General features: G+C 40.7%; 1 protein-coding gene and 1 pseudogene across 2 annotated transcripts; both read left to right on the top strand.

The window, feature by feature from the left end:
* Positions 1-2,348: 2,348 nt before the first annotated feature.
* Positions 2,349-3,846, top strand: LOC145969092 (uncharacterized). The gene is made up of 3 exons (XM_083094948.1): positions 2,349-2,611; positions 2,770-3,210; positions 3,273-3,846. The coding sequence occupies exons 1-3, from the start codon at positions 2,349-2,351 to the stop codon at positions 3,844-3,846; spliced, it is 1,278 nt and encodes a 425-aa protein (XP_082951074.1).
* Positions 3,847-9,150: 5,304 nt separating this feature from the next.
* On the top strand, positions 9,151-11,279 carry LOC145969091 (uncharacterized; annotated as a pseudogene). The gene is made up of 6 exons (XR_014437942.1): positions 9,151-9,250; positions 9,623-9,715; positions 9,818-10,084; positions 10,167-10,302; positions 10,377-10,532; positions 11,117-11,279. The product of XR_014437942.1 is annotated as an uncharacterized LOC145969091 (transcript).

Below are 11,279 nucleotides of genomic sequence, written 5' to 3'. Positions count from 1 at the left end.
TACCTTAATTTTGAAACTCAGGCTTTAATAAAAATAACTAAGAAGGCACTTGTAAGGACTTTTTAACTATACCGCATTTTTAAAATGAAGAATTCATGTAGTACCAATTTATAAAAAACTTAAGAGAAGTTAATAATATTGCATTAATAATTGTTGGATGAGGTAATCTCATTTTAGTACGAACGTCTGTGAGCATCTGATGTACAGAGATTCGACCGATGTATGAACACATTTTATATATATGTATTATAGCACGATGATTTGCGGTTCTGGAGTTCACCGGCTCACTCGTACGCTAGCGGTCAAACGATTATCACGTGTTTTTCGATTCAAGAGATTATATTCGTTATTTCATATTATATCGAACATTGATTGTGAAATATATGTTTTTGATTTCTGTAATAATTATTGTGTGCTCTTTTGCTGCGGTAAAACCTTCCAACAATAATAATATTAATAAACAAAGAATTTCTATTAAAATTATTTATTTCATTATACAAAATATCATTATACTTTTCATTATACAAATTAAAAAAATTTTTAGATACATAGATATATTGAAGGAAGAGGGAAGGACAATGGACTTGTTTATAGGGTCAGCTTACATGCCCTATGACTACTGCGACCTACCACCTCAAGATAACGTTAGGAACCTAATTGTCCATGCTGAGGAGGCAGGACTCGAACTTCTCCTGGGCTGTGACGTTAACTCCCACCATGTCGGTTGGGGGAGCACAAACATCAACCCGAGAGGAGAGAGCTTGCATGACTTCATCTTGGACAAGGGACTTATCATCCTAAACAGAGGTACAGAACCCACCTTCATGGATGCTAGAAGACAAGAGATAATTGACATTACTATCTGTACCAAGGGCGTGTCTGAACTGGTAAGAGACTGGAGGGTCTTAGACGAACCTTCAGGATCCGATCACAGGCAGATACGTCTCACCCTTCGCCAGCAACCTACGATCTTGCGGAGGCGAAATCCCAGGAAAACGGATTGGGATGGCTTTAGGTTAGATCTGAAAAACAGACTAACTACCGTTCCAATCAGATTTCATACCAGGGATAACCTGGAAACTGCCGCGGCTTGCCTGAGCAACGCCATCTCAGATGCCTTTGAGACAAACTGCCCCCTGAAATTTATACAGTCTCAGACCAAAGTCCCCTGGTGGAACAAAGAGCTGTCAAAGCTCAGATCAGAGACCAGGAGACTCTTTAACAAGGCTGGAAACTCCTGCTTGCCTTCGCACTGGGAAGCTTTTAAGAACACCCAACGCAGGTATAGCAAGGAAATAATTAGAAATAAACGTAGCAGTTGGAGAGAGTTCTGCGAAAGCGTCCTCGAAAGAGTACTCCAGAAGCCTCCAGGCTAAACAGAATACTCAGCTCTGACAATCACACCCAGTTGGAATGCTTTAAACGTCCCGATACGGGCTATACAGTCAACCTCACTGAATCTATCGAATACCTTATGGAGACTCATTTCCCAGGTTTTCGGCGGTCGACAATCTTCCTACCGCTCGTGCGAGACCCAGGGAAGCTTCCAAACCCAGGGATTGGTCACTAGCGGCGAAGATAGTCCATCTCAAGGGCGTTGAATGGGCCGTCAAAACCTTCAAACCCTATATATCATCCGGACCAGACGGGATCTATCCTGCCTGTTTACAAGAAGGACTGGGCCTTTTGATAGGCCCCCTAGTTAAAGTGCTCAGGGCTAGCATAGCCCTTAGACACATGCCCCTTGTCTGGAGTGGCACCAGAGTCACTTTCATACCTAAACCAGGCAGGAATGGCTACATCTTGGCCAAAGACTTCGGACCCATCAGCCTTATCTCCTTTATTCTGAAGACATTGGAGAGACTGATTGACAGCCATATTAGGACACATTCCCTCACTACTCGACCACTGGCCTTTTCTCAGTACGACTATAGGGCGGACAGATTTACGGATACTGCTCTTTACCACCTTGTGAGCAAGATTGAGACACAGCTGGCGACAGGAAGGTATGCCCTAGGACTATTTCTGGATATCGAGGGGGCATTTGATACCACCTCATACATAGCAATCAAAGAGGCCATGCACAGGCATGACATCTCTGAAACTCTGATCGATTGGACACAAAGCATGCTATCGGACAGAACTTTGACTGTTAATTACGGAGATAAAACTTTGAGTGGTCTCCCGACCAGAGGCTGCCCGCAGGGCGGCGTTCTCTCTCCGCTCCTGTGGTGCCTTGTGGTGGACGAACTCTTGGTTAAATTACAAGAAGCCTCCTTGTCTGTTGCTATGCGGATGACGTGGCTGCAATTGTGAGGGGTAGCTTTCTCTCAACCCTTAAGGAGCTTATGGATAAAGTACTTAAGATTATTCAAAACTGGTGTCAAGCCAAAGGTCTTACGGTCAATCCGTCTAAGACTGAGGCTATGATTTTCACCAGAAAATATAAGCCCGAATTCATAGGGCCTCTGAGGCTGTGGGGCAAAGAGCTACCATACACTTCTTCGATAAAATACTTGGGGGTCCATCTAGATCTCAAATTAAGCTGGAAACTTCATCTTGAGTTAAACGCAAAAAGTTCTACATTTCCATGTGGGCATGTAGAAGGGCTGTAGGTAAAACGTGGGGGATTAAACCCAGAGTTTCCCTCTGGATCTACAAAGCCATTCTACTGCCCCGTCTTACATATGCTGCGGTGGTCTGGTGGCCCAGGGTGGAAAAGGTGGGGGCTAGGAACCTACTCAAAAGCCTTCAGGGTTGTTACCTTAGAGCGGCGATGAGGGCCATGAGAACCACCCCTACGGAGGCGCTTGAGATTGCACTCTGTCTTCCGCCCCTGGACCGCTTTATTATCAGCACAGCCAAACTTTCTGCCTACAGATTAAAGTGTCAGGGTGAGTGGAGAGGTCAGCATCTTGGTCATACCAGGCTATCGTTCCTCCATGAACACCCATTCTCTCTGCTGCAGGATAAAATACCCAGGAAATCCCAAGTCTTTAAGTTCTTCAAAACCCAGATACCTTCTAGGGAAGATTGGAGTAAACCAGAGCGAATCTGCCGGCCAAACTGGGACATCTGGTACACGGATGGCTCGGGGGCAAAAGAACGATTTGGAGCTGGAGTCTACGGCTCAAGGACTAACAATAGAGAATCTTATTCCCTAGGGGAGTTGGCTACGGTTTTTCAAGCTGAGGTGCTAGCAATCCTTGAGTGTGCAAACACTTTAACTTTAGTTGAAGCCACAGAAATATACTCATCTGCTCTGATAGTAGGGCAGCTGTTAACGCTCTAGCCAAGATCACCACTGAGTCCTCGGTGGTTTGGGACTGCATGCTAGCGCTCAACAAACTAGGCGAATCCAATAGGATCACCTTAGCCTGGGTTCCTGGTCGTCAGGGAATCCATGGCAACGAAGTGGCGGGCGGCCTGGCAAAGCTAGGTACTCTCGAGGTCCCGGCTAGACAGGTTGTCGGCGTCTCTTTTGCCATAGGTAAAAGACTCATCAAAGAGTCTTTAAAACGGAAACATATGATTTCGTGGGGCCAGGTTCAGGGCTGTCGTCAAGCCAAGCTTCTGCTGAACCAACCCCTTTCTAAAAGGACGGATGAACTCCTAACCATGACCAGAAAGAAGCTCAATATCTCCATTGGCCTACTCACAGGCCATGTGGCCCTCAGGGCCCACTTCTTTAATCTCGGCCTGGCCGAGCGGAAAGACTGCCGTTTATGCGGCGAAGAAAAAGAGGACAGCATTCACATTCTGTGTTACTGTCCCGCTCTTGCTCTCTTAGGAAATACACCCTCTGGGGTCATATGTTTGCTGAACCAAGTGTATTACAAAACGTGAGAGTGGGCGATCTATACAACCTTCTTGCAAGGGCCAAGTTGGATCGCCTCTTATAACCTCAGACAACCACGGGGTTACAGAAGAACTTTTAGATCTAGGTGACATCAGGGACTGATCTAGCCCCACCCGTCTTTTTACTACTACTACTACTATTAGATATATTGAAAATATATGAACAAAAAATATACAATAAATATAAATTATCATAAAATATTTACTAAGTAAGTAGCCCTTTTTTTGTGTGTGAGTGTATATTCACCAAGTAGCTACCAAAGATATCCAATGGATTCATATACTTCTACGAGCTTCACGCCTCGCCGCTAGGTGGCGAAAGGGAAAACGCCTAACTCGAAAGTAAGATCCATCTAAGACAGTATATAAGGCCGCGGCACAGGTCTCGCGAGTCACAGCTTATCGGTCAAAGAGCGCATTAGCTCGAAAACTGTTATAGCCGCATCTCTTCTATTTTTTGCGAGAGAAGCCCTAGAGCTCCGCAGACGGTTAATTTTGTTTTATGGCGAATTCATATATGTATCATAGAAGATAGAATAAATATCCATGCAGAAATAAATATCAATATATAATAGTAAATGTATCTATATAAATATTCACTGAATGTTGTATGGATATCTACAGCATATTGGTTTACATATCCTATAGATATTTATGAAACTTCGAATTGCGAACAATATAAAATTTTCTTATGAGGTCCAGATAGTGTTTCCATATAGAGTCCTGATAATATTTCCCTATCAGGCCCTAAAGCACCATTTGTTACAAGCCATAGGGTCCAAGCGTTCTATACATAGTAGGGCCCAATTAATTTTAAGGCATATTAATCAGGTCCTTTTTAAAACCTTATTACTTTTTCTACACAGGAAGCCTGCCGCCCGGAAAACAACCGCCAGGCAGGGGCAGGGGCGCGCCGCGATCTAAACCAATTATTTAAACATCGTATAACGGCCGAAGCCATCGCCAAGCCGCGCCGACGACAGCCGAGGGTCCCCGAAGCGCTCCGGGAAACCTCCCGCGCTCGGCTCTGCCTCGCTTCGCTGAGCGGATCCGTTCCGTGCCGTTATTCCGCCGCTCGGTGGGAACATCTCGTTTTTACGCCGGCGCGAGACTAATTACTCGCAGTATAAAAAGGCCCTCGGCATCACCGGCACTATTTTCCGATTCCGCCTGCGACAGTAAGCAGCAATCCAAAACCTACCAATCCTAGAAACAGCCTAAAAGCCATGAACAGAAGGTGGAGAGCACTCCGCCTCAGTTGAGCCTTCTCAGTTTCGGATCTACCGCTTAATCCGAATCAAATTAACCATTCGCCGAAAGGGCAAGTATTGGAGCGAGCTCCGATACTGTCGAGAGATCTCGACCGCGGCAAACATCCCACCGCCTTAACGCCGATTGCCTTTAATTACCGTGAATAGAGAGGAGAGCTATCTCCGACGAGCTGCTCTCGTCGGCACGGCGTATTCCTGCGACATCCTATCCACCGCGGATAATTAGTATTTCGAAAGAAAACGATTTCGATTAATTGAAATAATACGTATACTCCCAGCGTCTAACACCGACCCGTCAAAACACGCGGCAAAAACATCGGCTTGCGACGCGTACGTCACGCGGTTATCGACCGCACATTCACAGTGAACCGTACGTAACAGCTGACTCGTTTTTGTATAACGCAAAGCCCTTTAACGCATTCTTGTTCCCGCGGCATTTGGGCTAGCATTACGAACACGAACATTTATGCACTGCGCGATCATTTATATATGGCGCGATCATTTGTATACTGAGCGAACATTTATACACCACCCGCGTTCTGCACGTTCATTCACGCGATCACACGTACAACATTGTATACTATTCTAAACTACAATAAACGCGTTTTAATTTTTGACAAATAGCCGAGTAATTCTTAAGCTTGCCCTAATCGAATCTTGACCCCGGCTGCGACTATCCGTCGGCAAGTTCGCGGAAGTCGACCGTGACATTGGCGCCCAAACAGGGACCATGCCGTTCAATCATTACCCGGACCAAATCACAGCCGGGCTCTGTATTATGTGTCTTGACGGTGGCGGAATCCCTAACTGCAATCTTGCCTGTAAATCGATGCCTGCTATTATTGTCTCCTCCATGTGTGGGAAGATAATGAAATCGTGCGCCACTGTGCAGGCGTATTGGTAATCTCATGTTTCCGAGTGTCTCCCTCTCTGACCCGTCCGCGAGTTGCACTCGACCTTGTTCGTCTCGGATCTTGAATCCTTTGCTGGAGCTACGCACTTTTGCTCCGAACTGCGAATAAAGCACACGCATTATTTCAGTCGAATCGAAACTATTGTATCTTGTGTCTTAAATAAAGAGTGAATAGTGTCTTGCAGCCTTTGCGCCTTGCCCTTGTTGATCAGGGATACTTTCGATCCGCTGTCCAGTAGTGCCTCGTATCCCAGGTCGCGTATGTGGATTACTAGGTGTGATAATTACTGTCGTGGTGTGAATTTTATTCGAGGTTTGAAGTGTCATTCACAACCGCGTTTACTTCGGCCCCAGAAGCTTTTTCCTGTCGCGGATGGCAATCCTTAGTGAGCACCCCATCGCGACCGCACTGGGAGCAAAACTTTTTCGCCGTTCTTCGACATTGCATTCGAGTGTGCCCCCTCTGCTTACACCGCCAGCAGCATTCTTTCATGTTTTATACGGTTGCCACGGGGGAAGCAGCAGGTTTCTCCCGTGGCAACCGTATACAACATGAATTGCGAAGAAGACGAGAATATCAATGATAATGAAAATATGTTTGGGGATAAATCATTGGAAACATTACATAATGAAGATGAACAAAGCGATCATCTTGATCAAATGTTCAGTAAATTGGAGAATACGACAGGCGATATCGGTTTTTGGGGCATCGAATAATGTATCTTTTTAATGTCAAGCGACGCGGTAGCGTCGTGACGCCAAGTACATAAAAAACAGGATCCGAGCATTGAGAGTCACTGCTCTTGACGCGGCGCTATCAAGTACCTTATCCGGAATTTCACGTCATGTAAACTTTCGATTAAGATATTTCAGAAACTAAGACCGTAATCAAAAATCTAATGACACTTTTATTATGTAATGTGAATATAAGCTTTCGATTGCGACCAGTTTGAATGAAATCGGTGCAGTCAATCCCGAGAAATGATGATCGTATATCAAAATTGTGACATTTTACGTTATCCCGGATTTTCAGTCTCACGTATCTATGCTCACACGCACACAAACAAAGCGAGTTTGTCCCTCAAGCGGCGTTCACACCGCTGCGTATACGATTATTGCTTCGATATGTACAATGCTTTAAGGGGATGCTGGAGTCGCCTGTATTATCGACGAAAACACCGTAATTTTCGGAAGTGTGCCATTTTTTATTGCCTGTATAGAATTAAAAATCCTTCTCCAGAATTGAAGTATACACGCAAACGGACACGTGAAAACTCTATATAGTACGAGATTTTGTATTGAGAAAGAAAATAAATATAAAATTACATTTTTATTTATCGACATGTTAAAGCAACATGGCGTCAGAGCTGTCAACTTGTACAAATATTAGCTTCTTATAAAAGTTTTATAGCTTTTATGCATAAAACAGTAGTTTTCACGATTGTATACTACACCGTAGAAGATTGTCGAACTATAAAAACTGAATTTAATTGCCTAATTAATAAATGGCATTCTTCCGAAAATTTCAGTCCGTATGTACCTGAAATATCGGTAAAGTAGAGTGAAAAAAGCAATGCATCTTCTTTATAAATAACGTGATAGAGAGAGATACGGGATGAGGATTAGATGAGGGTGCTGTAATCGTGTAAGAGTTCGCCGTTCAGTATAGGATCCCCTTAAGGGGATCCTAAAACGACGACCGAACTCCGACGGGATAGCGCCCTCATCTAAGCGTAATTAAAATTGTCGATAATACCGACAATTTTAATTTCGCCATTACCGACAGTAGTATATATGCATAATTCATGTATATTACAAAGAATAATTTTTAATTGTGTTTAACATGTTAAAATCAGACAACATCTTTTTGCTTCTTTATCGCACGCATATCGAAACATGTAGATAACAGAAAAATATAGATGTGTCTGGCATATCACATGTATAATTTAAACACAATTTAATGATTATTCATGACTATACATATATATATATATATATATATATATATATATTGATTATGTGTCTTCTCATGTATCTCACAAGAGTAATAACACATTTGGCCATTTGTGTACATATGTATCTATAAATATATACATTTCTATGTTATATTCTATATTTCTATATATTTTTTACAATATAAAATATAAAAATTTATTATTCTGTCACGAGTAAGACCATGTATTGTAAATGTTTGTAAATTTCTATTACAATTATATAAATAATTATACATATATATTGTAACGATGCATCCCGGTGCATCGTTACGATTCCCGGCAATTCCATCCGCCGGAAGCTGCCGCCCGGCAGAACACCCGCCGGGCAGAGGCAGGGGCGCGGTGCGCCCACCTTTTTTAATCTTTCCGCATACGGCTCCTAAGCCGTTAATATTAAATCGGCCGAATACCCGCCGATCATAGCCGACGTGGCCCGAACCGCCGACCGGCGAAAACCCGCGTTCGGCGCGCAACCCGAACCCCTCCGAACGGGCTCGACCGCACCGTTTCCGAAAAAACCGTTCGGAAGGGGTTACGCCGCCGTGCGCGCCGACGCGGGCAATTAGCCGGTGTATAAAAAGGGCACATTTCGGCGTCTAATCACCATTCTCCGATTCGCTCTTAGCTGTACGCTACAGAGAACAAGAGAATCCTTACGAGCACAACTACTGCGGGCAAAAGGTGGAGTGAACTCCATCTTGGACGAGCGATCTCGATCCCATAAGTACGCGTGCATCCGCCTGATCCTGCAGCTGAGCCATCACGGAAGGTGGAGCTCAGAGCCGCCCCGAGTCGAGAGTTCTCGACCCAGCTGCAACGCGATTTCCTTCCTTCGCGACGCGATCCTATTTCGCGTATTATAACGAACACCGAGCGCATAGCGCATTTAGGGTGCGTTCCTTTTGGACGCTTACACGCTTAAAGCGCTTATAAGCATTGCTTACGCTGTTCCCTTTGAAGTTATAAGCGCTTATAAAGGCATTTATGACGTCACTGTGACGACATAACTCGTGCTCACAAAAGCTTATCTCATCGAGGTAGGGCAGTAAAAGCGTGAGCGCTTATAGCACATAGCGTTGAAACGGAACGCACGTGTTCTGTGTAAATTAGAAAAATGGACGTTCCGAAGATATCAGTTGATATTGAAGATGGTGATACCAACAAAATTTATACAATATTAGTAACGGTAGAAGAAGCCAAACGTTTAGAAGCTGGTAAGTTTATCATTAATATTTATATTATTCAAAATTTATATTATGTATTAATATAATAAAGTGGAATGAGGTTATGTAGACTTTTCTTTTTCTATTTTTCTGTTAATTAATAATATTCATGTAATTTTCATATCACTTTAATAATTATTATTTTGTTCTTTATAGATTACATTTTTGCAGCTCAAAAATTAGCAAAGGCAATAAATAAAAGTACTAAGTTGATTAAAGTTTCTGCGTCTAGTAATGGTTTTTGTACAGATATTTACTTTTTATATAATAAAATTTTTTACATAATTATAAATTAATTAATTAAGAAAAAGATGTAAATGCATCTAATTTTTATAAATTTATTGTAAAAATAATTTTATATAGATTACAATGATTTACATGGTGAAAGCAATGAAATTGTCGAAAATGGAAATGGAAATAAATTATCGCAGGGAGTTCAAGATGAAGAAGTTGGAGGTATTTTTTTGTTAAATGTATTATCCAATTTGTATTTATGTATATGCGTGTATAAAAAATTAGTTTAATATATATAAAATTTTTTTAATAAATTTGTTTTAGTTATGTTTAAATGGCCTCATGAAGCAATTTTCTTGCTAATTGATGAATACAATCTGCGACAAGATGACTTCACTTCTGGAAAAATGTCGCATAAAAAAATATGGGCATTAATTGCAGCAGAAATGGTTAAACATGGCAATAATGTTACTGGGCCGCAATGTTACTGGGCCGCAATGTTTATCAAAATATTCTGGTTTAAAGCGAACTTACAAATCTATTAAAGATAACAATAAACAATCTGGAACAAAAACATGGCCATATTTTTCTGTTAGTTATTATTATTAAGTTAATCGATAATATGATTAAGTAAAAAAAAATTAATTATTTTAATAATAATAACTTTTTTCAGCATATGGATAACTTACTCCATTCAAAACCGTATATGTCACCTCTAACGACTGTGTCATCGACAGGAAAAAGAACTGAAGCAGAAAACAGTAGTCTATCTAGTGTTGAGAGTTCAGAAAATGAAAAGCCTGTATACAGTAAGTTAGCAGCTTTATACAATTACAGTCAATATTTTAATTAGTAACATATTATAGGTTGTAATTTTTTTTAGAAAAACCTCGACTAATGTCTTCTGTGGAACAATTAATTGATGATTTAAGAACTGACAGAAATGCGGCCGAAGAAGCTATGGAAAGACGTCACAAAGAAAATATAGACCTACGCCAGCAATTTCTTCATTCATTTGAAAAAATGATCGAATTTTTAAGTAAGAAATAACTTTATTTAATGAAAGATTTAAAGTTACTTTAATTAATATAACTATACTTAAAAATTACTTATAACTATACCAAAGACTTAAAGTTACAGAGTTACAAAGTTTAAAGACTTATAAACAAGTTTATTTTATTATGTAGTTTATTATTTACAATTTATAATATGTGCGATAAGAGTACAAGAAATAATAATAGAACATAACGTAATATTCTATTATTACTTTTTTTGCATAAATATGATATTAGCATACTAGTAATAATGTGATACAATAAATAAATGTAACGTATATACAAAAAGTAATCATAGAATACTACGTTTCTATTTTAGACACTATATTATAACACTAAAAATACATTATAAAAAAAACTAATACATTATGAACATGTGATAATTATTTAATATTATTATTTATAAAGGTATAAAATTATTATTTATAAAAGAAAAGTTTTTGTATTGTAGTGTTTTTATGCATTTCGCATAAGTAAATTATCACAAATTGCATCACGTTTTGTGTTACCTGTATTTCCTTTCTCTCTTTGTAGATTTCTTATTAATATGTTATCGTTTTCTATTAAGTCTGTTTCTATAGGAAAATCGTCATGATGCAATAAACAGATATTATGCAAAACACAACATGCAATAATAAATTCAGGAATCAAGTCCACACGTTCCATATCGAGTACTGTTAATAAGCTTCTAAATCTTCCTTTTAGTAAACCAAAGGCACGTTCAATAACAA

This window comes from Camponotus vicinus, unplaced genomic scaffold, assembly GCF_025532165.1.
Source record: "Camponotus vicinus isolate PSW18456_S1 unplaced genomic scaffold, iyCamVici1.0 SCAF_3, whole genome shotgun sequence".
Taxonomy (NCBI): Eukaryota; Metazoa; Arthropoda; class Insecta; order Hymenoptera; family Formicidae; genus Camponotus; species Camponotus vicinus.
This window is presented reverse-complemented; position numbering and strand designations above follow the sequence as displayed.